General features: G+C 30.6%; 3 protein-coding genes across 7 annotated transcripts; 2 read left to right on the top strand and 1 right to left on the bottom strand.

Moving 5' to 3' along the window:
* The first annotated feature begins 3,664 nt into the window (after positions 1-3,664).
* LOC148227684 (uncharacterized) lies at positions 3,665-8,464 on the top strand. Of its 5 annotated transcripts, XM_088201406.1 has the most exons (7): positions 3,930-4,178; positions 4,259-4,375; positions 5,192-5,231; positions 6,300-6,389; positions 6,477-7,268; positions 7,510-7,729; positions 7,788-8,464. In XM_088201406.1, exons 5-7 carry the CDS (start codon positions 6,492-6,494, stop codon positions 8,120-8,122), a joined length of 1,332 nt encoding a protein of 443 aa, XP_088057532.1. In that variant the 5' UTR covers positions 3,930-4,178; positions 4,259-4,375; positions 5,192-5,231; positions 6,300-6,389; positions 6,477-6,491; the 3' UTR covers positions 8,123-8,464. The 5 variants fall into 5 exon arrangements, with proteins under 5 accessions (XP_088057534.1, XP_088057531.1, XP_088057533.1 ...); XM_088201408.1 differs by lacking the exons at positions 3,930-4,178; positions 4,259-4,375 and adding an exon at positions 3,665-3,830 and having other exon boundaries at positions 6,480-7,268; XM_088201405.1 differs by lacking the exons at positions 3,930-4,178; positions 4,259-4,375 and adding an exon at positions 3,665-3,830.
* Positions 8,465-15,727: 7,263 nt separating this feature from the next.
* On the top strand, positions 15,728-17,867 carry LOC148227683 (uncharacterized). The gene is made up of 4 exons (XM_088202032.1): positions 15,728-15,847; positions 17,344-17,484; positions 17,556-17,805; positions 17,863-17,867. Exons 2-4 carry the CDS (start codon positions 17,344-17,346, stop codon positions 17,865-17,867), a joined length of 396 nt encoding a protein of 131 aa, XP_088058158.1. The 5' UTR covers positions 15,728-15,847.
* An 840-nt stretch (positions 17,868-18,707) lies between these two features.
* On the bottom strand, positions 18,708-26,248 carry TBC1D16 (TBC1 domain family member 16). Its single transcript, XM_088202636.1, has 7 exons — positions 25,267-26,248; positions 24,022-24,218; positions 23,460-23,961; positions 23,246-23,390; positions 22,543-22,649; positions 22,287-22,468; positions 18,708-22,225 (listed from the first exon to the last, which is right to left on the bottom strand). Exons 1-7 carry the CDS (start codon positions 26,112-26,114, stop codon positions 22,026-22,028), a joined length of 2,181 nt encoding a protein of 726 aa, XP_088058762.1. The 5' UTR covers positions 26,115-26,248; the 3' UTR covers positions 18,708-22,025.
* Positions 26,249-26,775: the final 527 nt, after the last annotated feature.

The raw sequence follows: 26,775 nt of genomic DNA, 5'->3' as shown, positions 1-26,775 counted from the left end.
CTATATTTTAATATATACTTTAACCTAAATAACACTATAACCGCAGTCAGTTAAATATAAAATTATAATAATCGTTCTATATGAACATTAAAGTTCTACAAACATATATATTATACATGATGACCCATAAGTCACTACCGTTTAAAAATAAATATTTGGATTGACCCATAAGTCACTGTCGTTTAAAAATAAATATTTGGATTGACAATAAGGAAAACAACGGTTTGAAAACATAAAATAATATATTCTAATTATCAGGCGTCACTCGCCCACGGGCTTGAACGGAGTGTTAACATACTACGATGCTCTTGAAATATAATAGTTTACTGCTACAAATTATTTTTTAAATGCAATGCTTACATTGCAGTATTAGCGACTATCAGCAGACTTCTTTGATAAGGTATCTTTACTGCTTTATGTTTTAAAAAATAGTTTCAGTACACTTTTTTAGAAAATTATGCTTTTTCAACAGAAAAAAATTATGTAATTAAATTCAACCTCTAAGAAAATAAATCCTTAGGTTTAGTTATATAATATTCATTTTTTAAGGACCTAGCAGTGATAACTTGGAGCGTTAGTTATCTCGTGCAGCGGCTCGAGCTCGCGTTTCTCATGTTCTACTGATTTTTGTGTTCTAAAGACAGTCTTTTTATATCCGACTGTTTTTAGTTCAGATACTTTCTGCCTTTTACTTTATCTATATGAGATTTGTTTGTAGTTCAAGCGATAATGAGAGAAGCCTGTTTTAAAGAGTGTCTTTCAATAAAACCCAAGTGTCTGGCCAAGATATTATATTTAAAACGCCAGACCTGTTCAATCATTATTAGTTGTAATTGTTGAGTATCTTATTTGCCATAATGGCAGTTGTTAATGAGCAACACAGAGTCTTAAGATATAATATATTTCGCACTAATCAAAGATCGATGGAAGCACTGCAATATGTAAACACTCCGTTAGCGTGCGGGAGATTAACGTTGCCACTTGCCGGTGTCACTAAACAGCTATTTTATAAGAAGTGGATGTTCCTGCTTCTGCTCATATGTACTGAACATAGTTTATGGCTCGTGGCAAGTCAATGATAAATGAAACATAAAAATTATGCATTTTAACACTATAAAAATGAAAAGCTGATTTTATGAATAAATGGTAGCGACTTTTGTATCAACTGGTATAATTTTTAATTAGGAAATATATCAATATGTATTGGTTTTTGTGTACTCTAATATTTCACATATTAAATCCAATATTATTTTAAAGAGTGTTATAAGTAATTTGTTTGAAACAATAATGTTATACTACAAAAAATACGATAATCGCTTTTAATTAATATATTTTTGTATATGTAAATTTATTTATTTATTAACTCATCATCGCTTGAATATTACGTTATTTTTGCATCACTGTACATAAAAAATAGTGTTTAACTTTGATTTAATTTTATCATGTATTAATCATGTGATAATAAAGCCAAAGATAATGTTATAAAATATATTTATAATAGTTAGCGACGGTTATAAAAAGGTTTCATTGTCACCTATAACAACGAAATAAATGCTTCATAACATTTTGGAATTGACTTTTCTTATAACGAACGGATAATGTTTATATTTGTATAACGAAAGTTTACCAACATAAATATATAAAAAAACTATTGATAAATATATAACTATGTATACAAAATTATATACACAAACGCTTTAAAGTGAACATAATTATTTACTCTATTGATTCACGTGTACCACAATTATATTATTTCAAACTTGTCAGTGAGTATTAATAGTATTAAGTAACTAAGTTCCATTGAAAACATTATTAACGGTTGGTGATTAATGAATATGATGTACGGCTTGATAAGTTTGCAAAAATTTCTGAGTATTATTATTTACAAAATTTCATTATACCATACCATACATTGCAATAAACACTATATAATAATATTAAGAATAATAAAAATGTCAAAAAAGAGTCTAACTTTTAGTATTATTGAAAAATGTAATATGACAACCGACGACTCTTCGAATTGTTCAATATTAAATTTGTATGTAAGATATGTAAAATTTTAATATGAATACAACATTTTTAATACATGCATTTTTATTTTATGTCCTTAGAGTTTATCAAGTGATTTATGATACACAAATACATCAGAAATGTTGGTTTTGTACATATTTATCAAAGAGAGTATAACCATTTAATCTGCAAATGTTTGATTAAGGACTTATAAAGGTTATTCTAAAATATAGCACGTAGAGAAGATATATTTTTCTATTTTTATTATAAAAACACATTAACGTCACAGTGGTGTAAAACAAATATAATATAATGCAATCTGTGAATGATGCACAACTTTCTTTAAATGAGTACATAAAAGAAATGAGGTAATAGATAATCATTTTCAATAAAATATTTATATGTTATTGGTTAAAAAGTATTACCTTTTAACTCTTTTATTAATCTTACTTAGCCATTTAATCACAGAATTAATCATAAATATTTTAGAAAAGTACTGTGGGGTTTTCAACTATGAATTTAGAGATCCCGAAAAAAATAAAATAAGAATATTTCAAAGAGATTGGAGTCAAAATCATACAGGACACCCAGTATTGCACAATAGCCACAAACTTTTGAAAATCAATAATAATCACCCATTACCGCAGCATAAAAACTCAACTTTTGTAAGTATCCAGAAACCAGACATTTGACCTTGGATCGAATACCATTGCTGTTTGGACCCTTTGATCGTTGCAATAGGCAATCTGAATCCCGTTTTTACTAATAATGGGCATCAACTTTTAGAGATGTGGTCCTAAGATAAAGTAATTGATCTTCAATAATCCACGCTTCCTCGAACGATCGATACAAAATATACCATTTAGTCATAAGCCTAAAAGACACACTGATCCACTCGTAGAGAATCACTGGAGACCACCGCCTCTACATTCGCTTGTTTATATTTGCTGAATTGTATAACAACAGTAAAGAGACACGGCACACGCGCGTCTGAAATCCCACAAGCTGTGCCCATAGATCTAGCAGCTGTCAAAAATCACGTCGCATTCTTAAGACCTCATACAACGTGCGGAGTGAGTATATGGTTTACGCACACAACTGCGGATATAACGCAATACATAACCAAACAAACACACTCGATTTCACTACACATCGACGCTCAGATTACTACTTCGCCCTACGGACTTATTCAACCCTGGATTTACGTTTCATCTCCTATTTGAGCATCACCTCCAGAACACGTGCTCGAGAACATATACCGACGACTTCAAGAAAAACCTACCAATTATTCTTTTTAAGTATTGTTACTACACGATATTAATGCCTTAAACGCAATGCTTGAATTTTTTTATATATTCGTATTATTATAATAATACTACAGTTTTATTAAAAAGGCAAACAATGCAGTGAAAAATAGTTGTTTTTTAATGAAAATTATTTATTGACCATTCTGTAAAATACATGTACTACTATTATAGGCTACTTTTATACGCACCGCTTAAACATGACTCAATCTCCAGTGACGCAAATGTTGACCACCACTGATCAGTCGTCTGTATTTCTGGAAAATGGGTAGAAAATAGATCTACGACGCGTAAACGTCTTTGCGGAATATAAATGAACGTGCTCGTGATGCGAACTGTCGTCATCTCTCACTCGACCACTGTCCGTTGAACAGAACAGAACTCTTTCACACTTCTTGAGCTTTTCGAACAGAACTTTAAATTTTTAAAAATACTCATAGAACCGTATATTATCTGTTTTGAAAACCAAGTTGAAGAACTGAAGTGCAACGGAATATCGAGAGGTCAAAACAATCGGTGAGTCTCATTAACTAATTTGCGTTCCGAGACGGTTACAACAATAAATAATGGAAAAAATGTGACACCTCAACGACCGGTGTTAATAGAAAAAATAGCAGTATCTCAATTGCAAGTGAAGAGATAAGACATTTTTTAGATTTAGTTCAATTGTCTGAATATAAACAACGCATGCAAACTACCGACGTGCTGAAACATTTCGAATTATTGGATATTTGCACTTGTATCTGGTTTACTTTATTGCTACTTGTGTATCAACAATTGTACATATTTGAAAATGCTTACAAGTTTACGTATACAAATTGAATTCTGTAGACGATCTTATAAATATCGTATCTCTCAAACTAAGTAGGTTACAGTGCTGAAAAGTGTAAAAAAAATATATAGTCTTTGCCAAAATGCTTTACTCTATAATTAACTTTTTGCAGGTAATCAGAATAGCTAAAATAATATTTCTTTGAATCACTACATACTTAATGTCATTGACAGGAAGTGTATTTTTAGATGAGATCTCAATTTCAACTATGTGTAATAATTATAAAGATGTAAGTGTCATAAAATTTCTATGAAAGTCTCAAATTGAATGTGACGTTTTAAAAAATGTGAAATATTAGTTATGTTTTTATTTTTAAATTTAGAAAAATGGAACATTTTTATATAAATGAAAGAGAATATTTCCTTAAATGGAATTAGATTTTAATCTAACTTAACTTTAAGTTATATTCTAACAAATTATATTTTATGAAAATATTTTTTTAATTGAAAAACTAATTCTATTATTAAATAGCATAATATTGAACATATTCTATTCCTCAATACAAAAAAATAAGTCATATTTTATATAAATTATTTGCTTTTTATAAAAGAGAGACAGGATTTTATTACAATTAACCTTAATCGAGACATTAGTAATTTCGTTTATAGTTGCTTAAAAACATAATATATTCTGATTATTTATTTTGACTTGAATTATTATTATTTTTAAGATACGGTGAAGAGGATAAAAAAATATGTATGTATTCATAAATTTGTCATTTAATTTTAGCTTCAAGATTTTTGAGCTATGAAAAATCAATGTTTCTTATAACAAACTAAAATCAAAATTACTACAGAAATCCAATTCTCATTAAATAAATTGTTGAATGCTTAATAAGTTCATCAATTAACACATAGTATTTTAATATATATTATATATATGGTAACACTGATTTTAAAAACACCAAATTTAATTAAAATTTATTGAAGGGGAATTTAATTAAAACAATGTAGAGCATAGTTACGTCAATGTTAAAACATTAGATAATAAATTTAAATCTGTTTAAATAATATTACGATTATTTATTTATTGTGTATTTTTTTAGCTCAAAGTACAACTGTGTAAACACAATCAACAACCACTAAGTGAGTAGTGAAACACCAGACTGAACAGTAACATATTATTATACATATAAACTATGATTACAAAGCTTACAATCAATAGATGCCACTTTGTACTACCTAGCTCGATTGTATTCTAATTATTCATCAGTATATTATCTGTGAGATTAGGAAAACCTAGGAAAACTTCATCAGTTTTGTTAGATCGCAGCAGTGGCTATTACAGAGTAATCACTAATTCCGATCTCTTGGACAGGGTAGAAATTGAAAAACATTAGTGTTCGTATGTGATTCGAATTTAGGTCTTTCAAGTATTAATAGCTGGTTTATCGGTAATCAAAATATTTATTTAAATTAATAATATCTTGATACATAATTATAAAAGTATAGAAAACAAATATTTTAAAGAGGTTCAAGATAAAATAGTTTTCTATTCTTTTTATAAAAATAATTATTTGTTTCATAACAATGACTTAAATATTTTTTATTACATTTTAATGGCAAATTTATAAAAAATATTTTACTAATGCAATTACTTTTAATCTATTAATTTTTTTAGTAAATTTTAATTTCTACTTAAACTGAGACACGAACTTTTCGTTCCACTAACAAAAAAAATTAAAATAATGTTTTGGTTTGCTATGAAAAAAATCGACATTAAAGTGTCTTTGATTTTATAGTACCTATTTTTTAATAATATTTTAGAATATTCCAAAGCTATAACGAAATAATAATAATAATGTACAAAAGCAATATATGCACCTATATGCATATTTACAAAAAATATTATCAGCATCAAATATCAACATTTTGAACACATAGTAATATATAAAACACTTATCTAATTTCATAGAAAAAAATATATTGTTGAATGAAATACTGAAACGAACCGTGTAAACAAATTGCCTGCAATGTGTTTTTGTATTGCTTCTGACACGAAATTAGTTGTTGTATAATGTCGGTTAGGTTGTGTAAAGCTAAAGCATATATTTATTGGTTATCTAATGCTGATCATTACTCCATTTTATATTAAAAATCTAGTATGATCACTGGTTTTTTTAATTCCCATGTAAATCAAATTTTTGTTTACAGACTAACTGTTGAAGGAGACAGTTCCGTTGAACTTGCCCGAGTGTCACCTCTTCGAGAAACCATTCATTAGATGTCAGTGAAGGGGAAGTGGTAATGCGACAAAAAAACAACTTACTATAAATACTTACATAGAGAATTATGTATTCAGTTTAACTTTATCTTTTGCATGGGTTGTAGCAGATCGAGCGTGAAATGAGTGTAACAGTGAAAGTTCTGCTACGGCTAGCTTTTTTCTTGGCGGCGTTTTTGGACCATGGCATTGCGAAACACCACCGAGATTCCGAATTCGACGTGCAATATGACCGTCACACCAGATATCTAGAAGACCCATATTCCGAATTCACAGACGACGCTCCAGACCACCGCGAAGATCTAACGATCCAATCGTCCAAGGAGAGAAATCCAGATCGACCCGAAGATGAAGTTGAAGACCTACGCGACAAGAAAAAATACGATAAAGAACAGTATTGGAATCAAGACGACGTGGAAGTCGAAGACGAGTCTTTACACCCAGCCGAATCTAGGAACAGATACGATTCTAAAGAAGTAGCTAGAAACTCGCGACAAACTAAAAATCGCAAATTCGACGATTCGTCTTCTGATGAATCGGGAAACTATGAAGTTTACGAAATCGTCGATGATGACGATGGAGAGCCTGAAACTTCCGAGACTCGAATCGTGAGTCAAGCGCCTAAAACTAGACCTCCAGATAAGTTTGTTTATAAAGGCGTTCAGTATGTCAGGGCACCTGAGCCTTCAGCTACTAAAAAATTGTACGTGAAGCACGGTCAAGGTCAAAACGATGAACATTATCATAGAGTGCAGGGAACTGCAGGGTCACCGCCAGCTTCTAGGTATAGTTCAAGAGACTCAGATAGCGCAGAATCGGGCAAAGCCAGAGGCAATCATCATACATCTGGAGGTGAACGAGATCACAAATCAAAGCACTATTCAGCTAATGGACATAAGGTACGCTTTCTCATATCAATAAAAAAATTATAAAGAAATCGCTTTCATCTTACTTTTCGCACGAATTGGAAATTTTATATGCCTTTAATATTCTTGAACACTTTCATACTATGCCGTTTTAAGACTAAGGAAACACTAATTAAAATCGCAAATTGCATTTCATTAACACTAATTGGAAAATATTGAGCTAATCGATCAATGTAACGGATGTAGACACTTACACAATTAATGATTGTTTCAGGACGATAAAGGACACAAGTCGAGTCATTACAATGAGAAAGGAGCTAAAGGTAGAGAAGGACACGAGAAGCATTCCAAGCATTATGATGAACAAGGCGGTAAAAAGCAAAGTGATCTAGATAGCGCAAATCATTATGGTGAACATCAAGAAGCAGCCGAAGGACAAAAGGCTGGAAAGTTTGATGAGAAAAAAGCTCATAAAAAAGGACACAATACCAAAGGTATTTTAATGTAATATATCTAAGTCTTCACTAAATTTTAATTGCTGTATTTTATTAGGTTATCACAACAAGTACCATAAGGACGAGTATCACAAGGAGCATAAATTTTACGACGATTACCAGAAGAGTGGTTCCCATTCGCGCTTTGGAGACTTCCAGAGCAAACACGGTTCTAAAGAAGGTGGCTTGAAGAAGAACTATCATTTGGACCAAGCCAGTCATGAAGATCAAGCTGGAAAGAAGGGACATCATGCTAAGGGTCACGTAGATGAAGATCATAAATCGCATAAGAACGATAAGGGATACGATAAGCATCACGCTCAGCATTCTGATTATGGCAAGAAGGGTGGTCATCAAGGTGGCAAGAGTTACGCCTATGAGACAAAGCATTAGTTATTTTTATTTATGTAAATAATATATAGTACGTCTGAAGAGTTGTGAGAACATTCCAAGTGTTAAACTAAGTTTTGCACGACTTTCTCAATGGCAAAAGCATATGAACAACAATCATAATTGACGGGAAATAGTAACCAAATATTACCATAAGTTTTTAGTTATGATTTTTTTTGTTATATATTTTGTATCTTAATAAATCGTAAACTTATATCGATTGTATTTAGTCAGTTTTTATCTTTTATATCTTAATTTTTTTATGCAATTTACTCATTGCTCAGTTAAGTGGATGGATTGAATAAAAATGTATAGTTTTATGAATCAATAAATTTTAACCATGTACATTTACTTTTATTTATTTTACATATAATTAATAATATTTATATTTAAATCAAAGTAATAAGCACAAATACTTTAAAAACAGAGTTCAACGACTTTTTAGAAATAGAGCATGTCAGTTACAAAACGTCTATTTGCTATATAATACCAAACAAAAAGACTAAATATACTTTTATATTTTATTTTCGTAATAATAATATAGTTTACTTAATATTCTTTTACTAACATAATCACTTTTCGTTTAGTAATAATATTTGTTACGCAAAATATACGAGAAAGGGTCTTTAAAATAAATGTATTTATGAAATAATTAAAAAATATTATACCTATATTATATTATAACCTAAGACTAATTCGTTCAATCGAGTTCCTATAGAACAGGAATCGCCAAGACGTCGAATGCGATGAAATTATAAGTAGTCCGCGGAAGTGAGGTTCCCAAATAAGTCATACCCTTATCATAAAAAAAATGTTTATTACAACAAAAATACTACTATAACAAATTGGATATCATTTGAATCAAATGAAAGCGTATTCGTATAACGCATTTTTCCTTATTTTTTTGTCGAATATCGTTTTAGCACCAGTGAAGACTACCGCATTAATGTCAACAACCAGTTGAATGCTTGTATTTGGAACGCTATTTTCATTCATTCAATTTTATAGAATAATAAATAATTTAATAATACTTTAGGACCTAGCCTATAATAAAGGCTGCTTTATATTATAATATCTTGAATACTTTTGCAAACATTGCACAGTTACACTCTAAGTACGTGTGATAAAAATAATATTACAATATTAAATTTGACAGAACAGTAAAATAATAATAATTGTTTATTATTGTAATAGTTAAACTATCATATTTATATTTTTATTAGATTTACTGTATTTTAGATTTTGATGTAAATATATTGTACATGAAATTTAATTTTTATAGATTTTATAAAATTAAATATCTGCCCATTCTAAAATTATTGTCAGACAGACAATACAAAACGAGAAACAAAATAAAAATTAAGACATTTAACATATGCTGTTATGGAAAATAGATTTTAACAAACAATGGTTTGGCCTACTTAAATATTTATTCGGATCTATTGGGATATAAATTCAGAAAAGAACACATTTAGCAACGAACCACCAATAATACAGTTGTTAATAAAAAAAAGTAATAAATATCAAATTCTGCACCCTATAGCATGCTGGATTTTAGTCAGTCTTACCACCGAGATCAATGCAACGAAATTTGTCGCAACGACTTGCTAAAAGCCTATAAAAATAATTGTTACGTATATTTCTTTAGACAGTTTTTTCCACAAACAGTGATGAGAAGCCTTTTTGTAGCAGGCCAAAACTTTGAAAATTGATTAATCAGTACAACTTATTTAATTTCTAAGTGGGTATATATCAGGGGCGTATATTCAGGGTGTGCTAGGTGTGCGGCGCACACCCGCAAAACCATCTAAAATATAAATTTAGAAATTTAGAAAATTTAAGGCGTAAAGCGACATCATTTTGCATAGAGTAGTATGTAAAATTATAAAATTTTAATATGCAGTGTATAGTATGCATTGGTATTTGTCATTCGCTCTGAACGTTTTCGCGCGAGCGATCGTTTTGGAACAACACATATAACGCGCCGACCTTGCGCGCGGCCGCCGACTAAAGTAAATTGTTCCGAGATTTAACGGCTGAAGTCGATCTTTCGGCTGGCAGCGCTCAGTAGTAAAATTGGTCTCGAATTTGGTGCGCGTACTTCAAAAACTCTTGCGTCCGTCGCTGCTTTTTTATTACATTATATCACAATAACAGGTCACTCATTTTTTATATTTTGGCGTAAAATAGTTTATTATCTTATTTACATATGATCAATATTTAATTTTCTATTCTAGATTATATTTTTTTATTTACCCCAATAATGATGAAGAATACTGTTGAAGATATTCTGAATAATCCATTTTCAAAAAGAAGTTATGAAATTAAATTGAAGATAATCAAAATTGCCAAACCACGTCCACCTCTTCCCAATTTATTTATGAAGCATAAAGACAATAAATGTGAATATACAAGACATTTTTCATTTTCATCATATGAACGAACTGAGTGGTTAACAGGCTGCGAACTTCGATCTAGATTGTTCTGTTGGCCATGTATATTGTTTTCCAAAGAAAGAAGCGTGTGGAGTAAAAGTGGATTTGCTGACCTTAGTCATCTGATAACGGCACTGAAAAAACACAAAAGAGCGCAGTCACACGTTCAATCATTTTTTTCTTTCAAAATGTTTGGAAAACAACGAATTGAAGTCATGATTGACGCTCAACGTAAAGCTAATATAAGTCAACATAATGAACAAGTTCATAAAAATAGAGAAATATTAAAAGGAATGATTGACGCAGTAGTATATCTAGGAAAACAAGAACAACCTTTTCGAGGCCACGATGAATCCTGTAATTCACTAAACAAAGGAAATTACCTTGAATTTTTAAATGCACTTCGAGAATACGATTCTGTTTTGGATACTCATTTAAATACTGCAACGGTGTTTCGTGGTACTTCCCCATCCATACAGAATGACATAATTGAAGCGATTGGTGATGTTATTAAAGATCATATTAAGGAAGAAGTAAATTCAGCAAATTTTGTCGCTATTATTCTTGACGAAACTTCAGATATAATGACCAACTCACACCTCTCAACAGTTTTGCGTTTTGTTTATGAAGGTAAAGTTTACGAGCGGTTTATTGGCTTTACAGACGTTAGCTCTGATAAAACAGCCGATGGCTTATTTTGCCACGTTGTAAATATAATTGAAGAATTTCAAATTCAAGAAAAATTAGTTGGACAGACTTATGATGGGGCGAGTGTAATGAGTGGGCATATTAATGATTTGCAAGCCAAAGTACTCGAAGTTTATCCACTGGCCATTTTTACACACTGCTATGTTCATATGTTGAATTTAACATTACAACAAGGTCTTTCCAATATAAAAGTGTGCAAATCATTCTTTCAAACTTTAAATGGATTGTCTGCATTCTTTTCGAAATCTTCCAAGCGAATAAATGCTTTACAAGAGTTTGTAGCTAGAAGACTTCCTTCTGTTACACCTACAAGATGGAATTATACATCACGGTTAAGTAACACAGTGCAAAAATACAGAAATGAATTTACGGACTTTTTTCGAGACGTCGTGAAAAATTGTGAACTATGGGACCCCGAAACTGTAATAAAAGCACGAGGTTTTCTTAGCTTTTTGGAAGATTTTGAAACAAGAAAACTTCTCCACATATTTTCAAACCTTTTTGGAAAAACTGATGTGTTATACAACATTTTACAATCCAAATCTTTTGACATATTATATTGCTGTAAGAAAGTTACCGAAATTTTGTAACAACTCAGACATGAACAGGAAAATAATTATGAAACATTATGGGATTCTTATGTAACGGAAGAAAATTATCCAAGACTGAGTAATGATTTGCTTGTTGAAGAAAAGCACGCGTTTAGCCAACTATTTAATACAATAGTTGATAATATATGTAAGCAAATTGAAAACCGTTTTTCTTCAATGTCCAAATTGGAATATTTTCACCTTCTGGAGAAAGAAAAATATGAGCAATATACAGAAAAATTTCCAAATGAATTACTTACCAAGCTGCAACAATTCTATGGAGCATTATTTGATTATATAAGTTTAAAAAATGAGCTTGCTGTTCTTTATCATTTATCTAAATTTGCAGAGAAATCTGTTTATGAGCTTGTACAATTTATAAACACAAATAATCTTGAGTCAGGTTTTCAGGAAATAGATAAATTAGGCAAACTAATATTAGCTCTTCCAAGCAGTACTGCTTCAGCAGAACGTTCATTTTCTGCTCTGAAACGAATTAATAATTGTTATCGAAGTACCCAAGGCCAAGAAAGGCTATGTGGCCTTAGCTTGATTTCAATAGAAAAAGGGATCCTTATGGATATTAAAAAGAAGAGCACTTTTTATGACAGCGTGATAGAAAAATTTATGATTAAAGAAAGAAGATTAGATTTTATATATAAATAATTATAAGTTTATGTTTATTGGAAATTTGATATTTTTATATAATAATATTTTAGATTAGGTTTGATGTTTATTTATTTATTTATATATTATATGGGAAAAAGCTGTAAGGCAGTTTAGGCATGTCAAAACCTCGGCTAATAAAAATGAAAAAATGTACTTTTTTTTATTTTTTATAGCACACCCAATATTAACACCCACGTACGCCACTGGTATATATAAACATTTAAAATCCAAAAAAATATTTTACAAATATATTTTTTTTTAATTTATACAGTCCTTCGCAGACCGCATGCGCCACGTTTTGCTCATCACTGCATTAGGTGGTTTAAATACACTTACAAAACGGACCTGAACAAATGACATGGTCGGTGTCAAAAAATGCGCTGTGTATACGTGCCAACAAAACCAATTTTTATTTTTGAATTTGCCTTTGCAATTTTTTTTATTTTACTCATTGTACACGCATATTTTATGTCGCAAGAACTTTCTAAATACATATAAAAGTAATTGCTTTATTTATTTGGACTTTCAAAATATGCAGTTCTTTTCTCGTTTCTTGATATTTTATACGGTTTAAAAGCACCTTTAAAAAGGACGTGCAAGATGAACGTTTGGTAATATATTGAAAGAATACACTCGGTGCCAAATACATCAAGAACTGAAATAGCAAAGGACTTCCCCTAATTCTGAAAAGATATATAAACTCAAACACCAGAAAAGACCCCAGGAGACGTAAAATCTTAGACCAATTGTTTTGGCTATTTTATTAAAAATGTTTAAGAAGCTACTGCTACATAGAATAAATTCAATATTTTAGAATCGAGAGATATAAGAAAATTATATATTCTTTTTAATTCACTAATCGAGATACCAACTTGTTCATCAATCTTCCTACTAGTGTTTTGGCGAATACAAAGCACCATATCCTTACTTTTTTACATATTTTCATATGTGATCTATATGCTAGGACACCTATCAATCTTGTCATTTTTGTACCATGTATAATGCGAAGCACTATATAGGACGAACAAAGCATAGCAAAGTAAAGCTCGGCCCCTCCTGGGGCTGAGATACGCATGAGGTAACACCCCCCCCCCCGTAGACCTGGAGGGGTGGTACTATTACGAGGATGAAACGCAATGCAATGCAATACCATCTAGCCAATGAGAGCCCGTCTGAGCGCTCGGGAGAAATACTAATATATCTCCAGTAATATATTTAGTACTACGGGGGGTAGGGAACCGCTCACCCAGCCGTCACAAGCTGGGTGCCCACCCGAAGGGTTGGACTCGTAGGGCCTTAGTGCACGCAATGGATTCCATGTAGTTATACCTCTGTACCATGTACAAGCGCTTATTTTAGATATAGAATTCACGAGAAAATTCGTCTCTAACATTAGCACCACAATTTTTTCATACATTTGCTAATTTCTATGAGCTAAATTAACTAATTACGACCTAACTTGATGTTCGATTAAACTTCACGATGTTCACCCGTGAGATTTGGAAAATCTTGGAAAACCTACTCTGTAATAATCGATCGGAATATTAACCACAAAATAATCACTAATTCTGGTCTCCTTGACACAACATAAATTGAAAACACTAGGGTCCATATAGTATTTGAACTCATATATTTCAGGTAATAATCACAAACATATAGCACTCGTCAATCGTGCTGGTTAATTATTTTTTTGATGCAAAATTGAATGCAATTTTTTTTGTTATTTAATTTTTATAATAAAAAATGCGCCGTCAATACTTAACTGTCAAACACAAACTACGCGTCTAATATGGCTAACAATTGCCATGCCCATCACAGACAGATGAGCTCAACTGAAAACGAGCAGCGTGCGTAATATAAATTTCATCATTATTTTTTTATCATACCTCGTATTATAATATTGAATTTAAAGCAGGGCTGTGGAGTCGTTAAAAAAAACACGACTCCGACTCCGATTCCGATATTTACCAACAACACGACTCCACTCCGACTCCGACTCCGACTCCGACAAAAAAGTTTAATTTTATTAGGTATTTTTGGTGTTTTTCTACACGTTTAATATTCATACGCTATACACATTCATTATTACGCAATTAAAATTTCATAATTTAAAAAAATGCAATTTATAGAAAAAATGGTCGGAGTCGCTCATTTTTCACGACTCCGACTCCGACTCCAACTCCGGCCAAAACACCACGACTCCACGACTCCGACTCCGACTCCACAGCCCTGATTTAAAGCTTAAAATATTATTGTATTAAGGTTTCAAGAACTAAGTGCTAATAATATTAGGGCTAACTAAACGCATAATTCTAGTGACTATCACTGCTAACATCTGCGATGCAAGATTATTTTTTACTAATTTACTTTTTGAGTTTTGAGGAATATTATTATGAAACTAAAATACAATGCCTTGTTGAGTCGTCGCATAATTTAAGCACTTTATATCAACACAATATCGATTATTGCCGTTGTTATTTGGTATACGAATGACTTGACCTAAAGATCGATACGTTTACATTTGATACGAAAAGGTTCAATCTGCAAACTATTTAGTAGTTCTAAATATATGACAAATTAGCGATAATAGCTTTACTACAGTTATTCAGATATTTTGTTAGATTTGAAGCATCTACTAGAAGTAGGATCGAAAAATGTAAGGAGACGAGAAAGATCATTTTCATCGATCTGATTATTGTCAACATTATGACCATAACCAATTTCCTATTTGCAAATTTTGTTAGCCTTTAATTTTTTGCGACGGACTTAAGAAATACGATTTTAACACCCATAATCGATTTCTATTATTGCGCCTCAGAAAACGCTCTCGCAGAAATGCAATAGCATCGAAAACTTCTGCAATCGAGAGCCAAGACTTGTAACTACTGTTTCGCTTGACTGATGAATGATACCGAACATCCGTCTATTTATTAATAACAACGCTCTAAAATAGCTCTCGCCAGAGATTTTTTCTCACCTCGCGAATTACATTGAGAAACTGAATTGAATTGTGCAAAAACCTTTTCATTTGGGACACATCGAGAGGCTGGTTTCAAAATGTAGCGGATTAAGTCGCAACCATAGGCGACAAAGTAAATTGGCCGAACATAATCGATTTTTCAGACTTAGAACAGGCGGTTAAAGTCTATGGTGTTAATGGTGGGGACTTTGCTTCGATGGTGTCGCAATCCAAAGAAGCGGAGACCGCTGCGACATGGAATATAATAAAAATGGACTGTTTGTATCGGATACAGTCATTGTTAAAAAGTGATAGCTTACGAGAAAGTTAACAGCTCCACCAAAGGCATTCTCCGACACTCAAAAAGGTATATTATAAAATAATACATTGAAATATGAATACATACATACATAACATTCTAAAACAAATATAATTGTACTTATCTTACCATCTTGTGAATCTTCAGAATCACACTCAATCTAAAACATATGAATCCATTATAATTTTAAATATTATTTTTATTTGTTTGTATATTTATATTATATATATATATATATTTACATAAAATAATTTGAATCCAAACTAAAGAATCAAAAAAGAAAGAACTTTGATTGTTTATATCTAATCAATTTTACTGTGTTCTTCAAATACTTATTTATATTTTTCTTATATATTTAGAAGTTAACCAAACAATTTCGCTAATAAAATTCTACATCAGCTGACTTTTGAATAAGTATTAAATTTGTATATCCTTCATATCTGAGAAATTTGATTTTTAACTTCAAGGCTATTTTGCTTTAACAATTTTATCAATTAAGTATAAATTTTTAAATTGAACTAATTAATTAATAATAAAATAATACATACATGTGATTTATGTATTAATCATACTTGCAAATTAATGGTGCAATATTTTTTTTTTAATTAGTCAGCATTCCAACAGCACATTAATAAAACAATTAAACAAAATCTGTATTTTTACACCAATAATATTATTTTCCAACGTTTGAGAAACGCAATTTATAGATATATTTATTATTATTATCATATTTTCATCCAAATTTAATTTTATACTATTTTTATATTAATATATCACATTTTTTTCACATACAAACACACACACATTTTAATCATTATAATTACATATTAAAATTAACTATAATATATCAAATAAAATAACTATTATATGTGTACATTTAAAAGCAGCTTCACCTTAATTTTAGTACACTTTTAAAATTTCATTTACTTTTATATAAATTAATATCATCAACTATATCTTTCCCCAATTTATATTGTTATTTCTATTGTATACATCAAATATAATTTAACTATACATTGTGAGTGTGACAATATCAGACATATACCTACTTATAAATAAAGTTAAAAATGATTACAATAAATATTTATCCTTTTAATTATTTTTTGATAGATTTTACAGTCACAATATTTAATAAATCATAATACTTTTTTGGGCACAATTTTTATTGTTTTGGATATGTCTTCATTTGATGATAACATTAGAATCAATATTAGGCAACTCACACTTTTGAGCTAAATGCAAAAAAATATCATATTCACTAAATATTCTCATTTTTTATTTATTTTAAGAATACATGAAATAGTATTCTAATATTATTTTTGTCTTTATTTTATGTATATATTAGATTTATTTTTATAAAAACATTATAGAAAACAATCGATATTACAACCGTCATGAAAACAACCGAACACAGTATCGTTGTGACCAAACGCAGACCCTTAATTATTTTTATTTGTTTTTCGGTTAAATATAAAATAATAAATTTATCTGATAAAGATTCTAGACACGACACATAATATTTATTAAATAATTACATTTTCAAGATGACTTCTAAAACTGCATATTGCTTCTTGATCTTGGCGAGCCTCGTTGCTCTATCACTCACCGCACCCATATTGAAACCTGAAGATGAAGCCGATACAGCAATCGTAGAATCCACTGTTAGAGAAGTAAGAGCAGTTAAGGTAAGATCCATATCTTCTTCATATGTATACATGTTCTTGAATCTGTATACATAATTATATATTATCAACAGGACTCTGAATATGCCCCGACAAATTATCACAAGGAATACGACTCAGGAGACGACGGTGACATCGGATACACAAGACAAAAATCAGACAAAGGAAAGAGTGGATATCAGAAATTCGATTCATTCCATAAGAAAGGAGGTGATTCTTACGGATATGAGAAACACGACACATTCGGAAACAAAGGCAAAGCTGCAGCCGCCGATCATTCAGACAAAGCTGAATACAAACAGAAGAAAGAAGATGGAAAATCAGGTACAAAAATAAGTATTGCATATGAAATAAACATTCTTTCCCGTTGCCTCATTATAGAATAACTCATAAGCATTGCTTGATTGGATTTCTTGAACATTCTTATCCAATCTATTGACATGTTAGTGGTAAACCAATAGCATTTTTTACTTGTGCCATCTTAACATAGATAATATTCTTCTTGTTTATTCAATATCCAGTGGTTATAAGCCTTGTTGTTGCTTTCCTTTCTTGGTAAATGATAAATAAAGCATGTTTTTGCTTTCCTTTCTTGATGAATGTCCGAAAAACTGGAGATTTCTATTTGTGAATATGATTGCTCCAACTCTTCTATCCTTACTATCTCACTGCTTATACTATCATATCACTTACTGCTTAATACTAGTCAGTAAAGATTTCTTTAAGATACTTGATTACATAAGCTAGCTTTTTAATATATATATGTAATTACTAAACAACATATTTATTTTTACAGCCAAATATCAAGCATCACCTGACGATTCTAGCTCATATGACGTCGTAGAAGACAGGTAAATATTTTTATGATTCTAGATATGAGATATATTATGATTACAATATAAAATTATTTTCAGTGAGGGAGATTATGAATCTGATGACGGTGGACAAGAAGAAGGCGAAGGAGATGTGAGCTACGATGGCGAAGAAGCGTCTGAAGCTGAAGGAAATGTCGAGGAATCTGGATATGATGAAAACGATGCTGCAAATTACAACAATCCAACTTCTTACACGTATGGAAGTGGAAGTGAATACGACTTTTAGATAAATAAAATTGTTAATAATGTATTATTTTGTTTGTTATTAAATGTATTATAGTTGCATCATGGTATTTATTCATTCTAAATCTATATATTTATATATGTATGTGTATATAGAATAAAAAAACGTTATTCAATATGCTGATTTATTGTGATATATACAAGTTGATTTCTAATAATACAATATACACATATAGTGTATTTTATCTCAAACAATTAGACTTTTTGGTTTAATACATATTTTATTTACAATGTACTGAACATACACATACACTGTACAACATTTAATATATTTTATATAGTCCTCATTTGTATAAATTAAAAGACATTCATAACAGTTCATTGTAAGTAAGTAGTAGTAAGTCTTAATTTTGAAGAAATAAGGCAAGAAATTCCTCTTTTTATGTGGAAATGTTTATAATTTTGCTCCTAATAGATTGATTTAACTACTAGCCGTTATAAATATTCAGTATTCATTTAACAATTTTAATTATTAAATCAATTGGACAAGGTTAAACTTGTATATGAGTTACATATTCACATAACGAAACTGTATTTATTTAGAAATCACAATACATTCATAACATTAGAAGAAAAAGCATTATATAATGTATAATTATTGTATTATACATAGCAAACTATTGTATGTCTTAAATCATACATTATAATATAAAGAATCTTAATTGAATAAATAAAATATTATATTTAATTCAACTGAATTAGTATGAAGCTACTTGTTGAAGCTTAATTTTTGTAAATCCTTAACAACTTTAAACAAAAATGTACTATAGTAATTTAAGAATAAAAATGTTTTACACAGATTAATAAAGTCATACAGGAAACAAACTGTTTTTATGAATGTTTATAAAATGAGAAAGAGGCACATTCTGATCTTTAAAATATTAATTGAAGATATGAGAGCAGATTGATATAGTCAAATATTATTTGATGTTTTATATAATTTTGCTCACTAAATATCACAAATGCTAAATAATTGTATACAAATAAAATATTTATATTTAAAATTGTAACTAAAACACTAAGTAGCACCGCAACATTCATTCTGAATACATTAATACAAATCAATCAGAAAAAATCTATTTAAACTTACATTGTTACAAAATGTTGGCGAATTAATTTACATAATAATATTTGTTCATATTGAAATAAATGACTAAATTTCAGCTTATATATTATAATATAAATTAAAATTGTTTTTCAATTTATATGTGTTGTACTTTGACCAGGTCTCCTGGGCATCTAGGGCAGATGCTTCTTTATTGTCACATTTAATTAACTTTAAATATGAAAAAATGTATTTGTTTCATCGGCAGTGTGTAAGAATACAAAACCACTTTGTGGCTAATGTGTATTTATATGATATGTTGAAATCAGTTGGAAGAGAAAGCAACAAATGTGACTCTACTGTAAGATATGTTATAACAATGTTAATCGTTTTAAATTAAATTAATTATTCATAAAAAAATAACGAAATTATATAAACTACTGTAGAAATTCTTGCAAAAATAAAATTTCTTTGCCTTCGTATAATATGTACATATTTTTACTTAACATCAGTCCATAGAGCCATGCCTATCATACAAACATTCAAGAACAAATCCATAGCGTATATTTATTGTACATAGATACCTTTTCACAACATATACAGCACTGGCATGCCGTCCATACATGCGGTAGATTCAAAACGTCAACCTGCATGCACGGTTGATCGACTGTAAACACGAGCACGTGTAACGGCTGAGTCGCTCGCCATCAACCGTACATGTGGTTGACGTTTTAAATCTACTGCGTGTATGGACGGCATGCCACTGATATACAGCATGGCAAAATCTTAAACTTTATTTCGATCAGCGCTCTGCTAAAAACATTCCGTTCCAGCTCGCAGGTGACACCGTGTATATACAAATATACAAGTGTAAAAACTCTAAAAACCACTATATAATTCTCTTTATTGGTATCAATATTACATATAATTTAAAGGCATGCAACCCGAAAGCTAGTAGCCTAAAATAATTACCACACTTGAAATTTTGCAACAAAGTGAAGCAGCCTCTATCATTATTATTTTTTAAGTAGTTTATTATGGTGATATATATTTGTCACTCCAGCAAGTGTACAAGTGGTCTTAAATGTTCCGAAAAAGTGTAAGTTATGTAACAAATTCTATTTGTCACAAACATACCAAGTAATAACATCAGAGTCCATTTTAGCATTTAAAATACTTGTGGAGATAAAATTCTGAGTAATAGTGAATGATATAGCCCCACTTTTGAAGACCATGATGTTCTGCAGACCCACAAAGTATCTGCAATGGGGATACAACACCGATTGATTTCAGAATTGAAAGACCACTTATAGAAGCGATGTAAGGAAATAGTTCAGGTTAAGCAAATAGGTGCAACAGGCGCTACACAAGTTGCTGTGGTACACTTTTCGATTTAATAAATTACGAAATAAATAATATTTCATTTATATTCAGATGCTGTTTTCTTCATCGTCAACGTTAGTAATTGGCCCATATGCTAGAACGGAGTATTAGAACAGTTCAAGCATTGACTAGCATGAAGTTTACTAAAACGCTACAAAGCTATTTTGCCATACTGTCTATATTTAAATATCAAATTGTATAAATCAATCAAAACATCTTATAATACGGGGCTGTATACTCTCAAATTGTTTTACCTGTACACAAATAACTATATGTGCCTTCCAAAATACTTTCTCAAAATTATACACCGTAAAGTGGGGTAACTTGAACAAATTTTATATCAAACATAATTAATTGATTCTAAATACATATCTATAATAAATCATCAATTAAAACCATGTAAAGAATAAGGCATATGGTCTAAAAAAAAGTAGAAAAGTCAATATTCATTACCAAGAGAGATATGATAATTGCTGACTTACCCGTCGTCAGTTGGTTATACAAGCCAAGGTATCTATATAAGCTCAATATCGTCATTGTCGTTATTTTTATACATGCTTTCATTATTTGTGGCAGCCATTCTCATGAAAATAAAGTTGTATTCAAATGTTGCAAATTTTTCATAGCACTGACTTCATAACAAGCATGATCACTGTAAACCATTTTATTAATTCATCAACAGATATTTACTCACACTCCTGTTTCAAACAAGGGTTCAATCTATATAAATTTCAGTTTAAAAGAAAGCTTTACAATGTATACATTATACAGCAATCTTACATTTTTAATTCATTTTACAATACAAGGCCAAAGTTGCCCCACAATACGGTAAATTCTTTCTGTATAATGTAAAAAATACTGTTTCATCTTTACATTGCGCATCTACTTGAAATAATTTGTGCACCCTCATACATAAGTTAGGCAATATTTCAATAAAGGCGTTTTCCAACTATGTATACATAATACTTTCATAATACCAAAGCGTATATTAAACCACATTACTGCACAGCATATTCACAAAGCTCTCCATTTTGGTGTCCGATGCATTCGATACTGGGCTGATGAGTGGAGTCCCAAATTCCAGGTCCGCACTGTTGACATAAATTGGCCAAGGAACACGGAATTCTTATCAACAGTCTAAACTGATGCAATAAACCTCTTGCTTTCCTCAAGATGAGTTGACCGTCCATATACATAGCTAAAAAATCATGAGTTGAGATATACAATGATTCATATTTATTTTATGTTATACAAAATACCTAATGAGCTAAAATAAAGCAGCATTTCATCAGTTCGCAAATCTTGTGCTATAACATCATCTGCATATACTGCTATGATTGCCAAACATAGGAATAGATGGAAGTAGTCGGTTAGATAGTTGGCCCAGCAAGCTTCCCACATTCTCATTGCAACGGCTTCAGTAAATTCTCTTTTGAAGCATCTGTAATGATGTAATGTTAATGAGTATCCTAAATACATATACATATAACTAATAAAATAAAGAATAAAAGTTACAATAATATCCAACGGTGACAGAACAGTAGCTCTAAAGCATCAGTATGTTTCTTTAGATGGTTGTAGAAATGGGGCAACATGACTCTGATCAATTCTCTTAAGTAGCTCTACAAAATGAACAATTTAAAATTATAGAATTAATTAATAAACATTCACAACACAGGCGACACGATTGTTCTTGCAGAAATATCTTTAGTTTTCAAGTAAACTTGTTAAGTAAAGAAATCTCTATAGATGTACCAAAGACTAATAACATGACTATCAAGTAATAAGACACTCATCTGACCTGATATCTTTAACGCACGACAGCACAGATAAATAACAGTGTAACTTGTGGATTGTGAAAGCCAGAAGAACATTTATTAAGTTGAGAAACAGTCGATTCTGAAGGCAACTTTGATTAACGTATGAAATTGCTTAACATTTTATTCAAAGTTTAGCCATAGTATACTTGAGACAATTAGGTTACCTCTATTAACTGACAAAACTCGTTTCTATACACCATAATAAACTTAAACATTATAAAATTAAGTTATCATATAAGAATCTAAATACAGAATTCTTCTTTAACTAATAGAAACAAGTACTTTAGGAACATCAATAAATACACAAATCAAAGTACAGAAGTTCTGTTAATTTTTGTTTATTATAAAGTTGTGTTACAGAAGTCTCATCAAAGAAGAAAAAAACTTAAAAGACAAACCAGATTTATATCCATGTCGTTGTCAGTAGGCGTACATACAAATATAGTCCTTTGCATCAGTCCAACAAAACACCAAAATGAATCAGACTCATCTTTTATCTCACACAAAACCGGTGCCAATAAATCACTCATTCCCTGTGTATACCTAAAACATAATACAATATAAACTTATCCATACATAAAACACTCTTATTAACACAAACAATACCATTACCCTAATCTAGAATTATAAATAGCATAATTCAATAGTATATTCTTCATCTTTTCTGTATTAGGATTGTCTTCTCCTGCGTAATACGGATTTCCCCTATCTGTACGCACTACGTCCTTCTCGACGACGCATTGTACGTTCTTCCAAAATTTAGCTTGCTCTTCTGGATTCATACAGTTTATTCTCTTCTTATTGTAATCTACATAATCTTTACGCCTGATCTCTGCTAAAGCTTCTCTATCTTGGTACGTTGAATTGCTCGGATAGCAATGTAACAACAAAGGCCAAACCAAAGCTCTCAAATCTTTCTCCAGTCCACCGAAAAACACTCCCTTCCTGAGAGTCAGATCATCTTCTAACTGGCCATCGGCGTTCAATAGAGTCTTGAAAAATACATCACTTGTTATTTTCTTCACTCGGTCCTCTTCTGGATGCAACTCCGACTTTTGCACTTCCGGCCTGCACACCATGAAATGGCGATAAGGCAAGTTTGGCTCATCAGATCCTATAAAGAATCAATTTAATAACAAAATTTGTGTTTTGTAAAATATATAGAGTAACTCACCAGGTGTAAGTCTAATGTTGTGTAAGAGAGAGTGCCATTGGTGTAAAACTTGTGCTAAATGATCCAGTCCACCGTGGTGAAAGTGTAAAATTTTATATTGTGACTCTCGAGATGCTACAACTAATTGGCCACAAGTGCAGCTTTCGTCGTTGAAGAACAAACGCAATGATCTCATCTGACTTAAGTCAACAGAAAACCTGAAACAATAGCAATAATGATATACCGTTCGTATCATTTAATTTACATATTTTATGAGTTTCTCATTGTTTCTTTATATGTATAATTTTTAATATATTTTTTGTGTATTGAAATAATAATATGTATTGTTTTTCGACCATCGTGATGCATTGGAGTAACCTGTTAGGTCACAATGGTATTATTTTAATTTAAATAAATAAGACTCAAGTAAAGAATTCAATATAGGTTTAATTTATCCAACTTTATAATGAACACTGTTATATTCAAAGATGATTTAAAGAACTTGTTCCACTAATATGTTAATTGTAAAAGTAAATTCAATGTTAATTTTTTATTTGCATAAATGTAACAAATAAAAAGTAAGTTTATGGAATTAAGTAATATAAGTACATATGTATTGATAATAATATTTGAATTATGATGTTACTGCAAAATATTAATTTATTGAAAATTTTAATGTATGATTTAAGTGGCAAAAATATATACTTTTATCAACTTTAACCAGGCGCAGATATCCAATTAAGTTCATCAGATGTTAAATTAAATTACATTTATCATATACATATGTATCTTGAAAATGCTAATATTCTATAAAAGGGTTATTTTAACAGTCCCCCACAAACTTACATATGTTCTATAAAATAATAATAAACATTTTATAAATTGTATTATAGTATTAATTTAATTTTTTTATAAAATCATTTATTAAATTAATATCAGATTATGTTCATTAATTTGAAAATATATATTTTTAACTAGCAACATTTATTGCGTCAAATATTACATACTTTTAAATCGAGTTATAAAAAGTTAGGTAGCACGATAAGGCGCCATTGACCCAGAGGGGTGCAAAATTAATTTAAATTTATAAAAAAAAATACATAAAATATTTGTTTTATAGTTAAATTGAAAAAACTTTCACCAAGCGACTTGCTGCTTAATGTTTCAACGGAAGCGATATATTTACACACAGAAAAGTAAAAAAAAACATTGATCGAATAGTAACTACAATATTTATTTGATAAAATTTTGAAACTTTGCTCTTACCTTCTGCATTTCGGTGGCGATTTTCTATGTACAACTGGTGAGGCAGTCACGCTTTCAGGAAAAGTCAAGTTATGCTTCAGCGCCAAGAATTCAGGAGTCGACATCCAATTAGGGTTGTTATCGTCGCAAGAACTGACTGAAAGTGATCTAGCAAAACGATCGGAAACCGGACAATCTGGCGTTAGATCTGAATTTTCAATCGTAGGATTTGCTATGGTTATGTTCACAGAAGTCATGGACAACGATCTGGTGCACTTTTCAGCAACAATCACCTTCCCTTCTTCGGCTATCAAAGGACGAATTTCAGAATCTAGATCGTTGATATCCCTCTCTTTTGCTTCGACATCCATCTCTTCGTTGCGCTTATTCATTTCGTTGTTGTTAAAGCTACACTTATCGGAATTGGAACTTAGACTCACCGATTCAGAACCATCTGAAAACGAATTACCGAAGTTCTTGGGTTCTTCGTTTTTGAAGTTCTTGTAATCAGGATATATGAATTTGTTGTCTAAATCAATCGTAGGACTGTTGATCTTCAACTCCAAAGAAGAAGTTTTTTCTATGGTTGAAGGACATCTTCTCAGAGTTGAATTTGGTATCCAATTTAAGTATAAAGTTGGTCTCTTAGCGTTGTTGTGCTGATCGGTGAAGATCTTAGTGTTGACCGTCAGATATCCAGGATAGTGGATTATATCATATTCTTGTCTGACGAACGTGGGAGGGTGGACACATACGTTATTTTTGCAGAAAAGTATCTCGTTGTCGGCGTAATCGTCGAATTGTTTTCCCTCGGGTTCTCCGCCCATGATGTAAAGGGAGGCCCTCTTAAAAATATTACTAATAGGCATGTTTACGGTTTGTTTTTAGCACGAAATTATTTTTTCCAGTAAGCGCAGCGCCACTGTGGCCTGCTAACGTTGACCGACATGGTGTACTGGCGCCCTGATAAGGAAATATTGATCCATTTGTTCGTTAAAATGTCATCCCCAGTCTGCACATGCGTCTAACATAGTTTGCCTTTGTGCGCTTAGTATTTTATCGGGTACTTGTGCATTAACACTTTAATAGTTAGAAGTCAAGTACTAGTTTTATAGAAGGTTAACGTTAAATATTCAGTAGACGCATTATGGACGCTCATTTTGCTCATACAAACTATAACATATGTTTGACTTACATGAATATAATTTTATGAATAATACATTGACAAATATATTTTATCTACATTATCCACATAAAACCTAATTTAAAAAATGTTCTAGAGAAATAAAATTGTAATATAATTAAATAAAAAAAAATATAAATATGATAATTTTCAGAATATTATTAAATTTATATATATAAAAAATATTTTTTAATAAAACTTTTGCCAATCTAATAGCAACTATTTGTTATGTTAAGACCAATTAAAAAAATGAGCTAATTCCTTACTTTTTAAATGGTTTAAATTCGTTAAAATTACGACCATATTTTTATTTTGTTCTATATATATAAATAATTTTTAAAGGAAAT

Source organism: Plectrocnemia conspersa, unplaced genomic scaffold (assembly GCF_051122295.1).
Source record: "Plectrocnemia conspersa isolate PC_06_02 unplaced genomic scaffold, ASM5112229v1 ptg000013l, whole genome shotgun sequence".
In the NCBI taxonomy this organism is placed as follows: Eukaryota; Metazoa; Arthropoda; class Insecta; order Trichoptera; family Polycentropodidae; genus Plectrocnemia; species Plectrocnemia conspersa.
This window is presented reverse-complemented; position numbering and strand designations above follow the sequence as displayed.

Bases quoted from the DNA above. Each gene is read 5' to 3' on its own strand.
- LOC148227684 (XM_088201407.1), top strand. From the start codon at position 6,492: ATGAGTGTAACAGTGAAAGTTCTGCTACGGCTAGCTTTTTTCTTGGCG. The intron at 7,269-7,509 runs GTACGCTTTCTC...TGATTGTTTCAG, and splicing joins ATTCAGCTAATGGACATAAG to GACGATAAAGGACACAAGTC. The intron at 7,730-7,787 runs GTATTTTAATGT...GTATTTTATTAG, and splicing joins AAAAGGACACAATACCAAAG to GTTATCACAACAAGTACCAT.
- LOC148227683 (XM_088202032.1), top strand. From the start codon at position 17,344: ATGACTTCTAAAACTGCATATTGCTTCTTGATCTTGGCGAGCCTCGTT. The intron at 17,485-17,555 runs GTAAGATCCATA...TATTATCAACAG, and splicing joins GAGAAGTAAGAGCAGTTAAG to GACTCTGAATATGCCCCGAC.
- TBC1D16 (XM_088202636.1), bottom strand. From the start codon at position 26,114: ATGCCTATTAGTAATATTTTTAAGAGGGCCTCCCTTTACATCATGGGC. The intron at 23,962-24,021 runs GTGAGTTACTCT...GATTCTTTATAG, and splicing joins CAACATTAGACTTACACCTG to GATCTGATGAGCCAAACTTG. The intron at 23,391-23,459 runs GTAATGGTATTG...ATTATGTTTTAG, and splicing joins ATTTATAATTCTAGATTAGG to GTATACACAGGGAATGAGTG.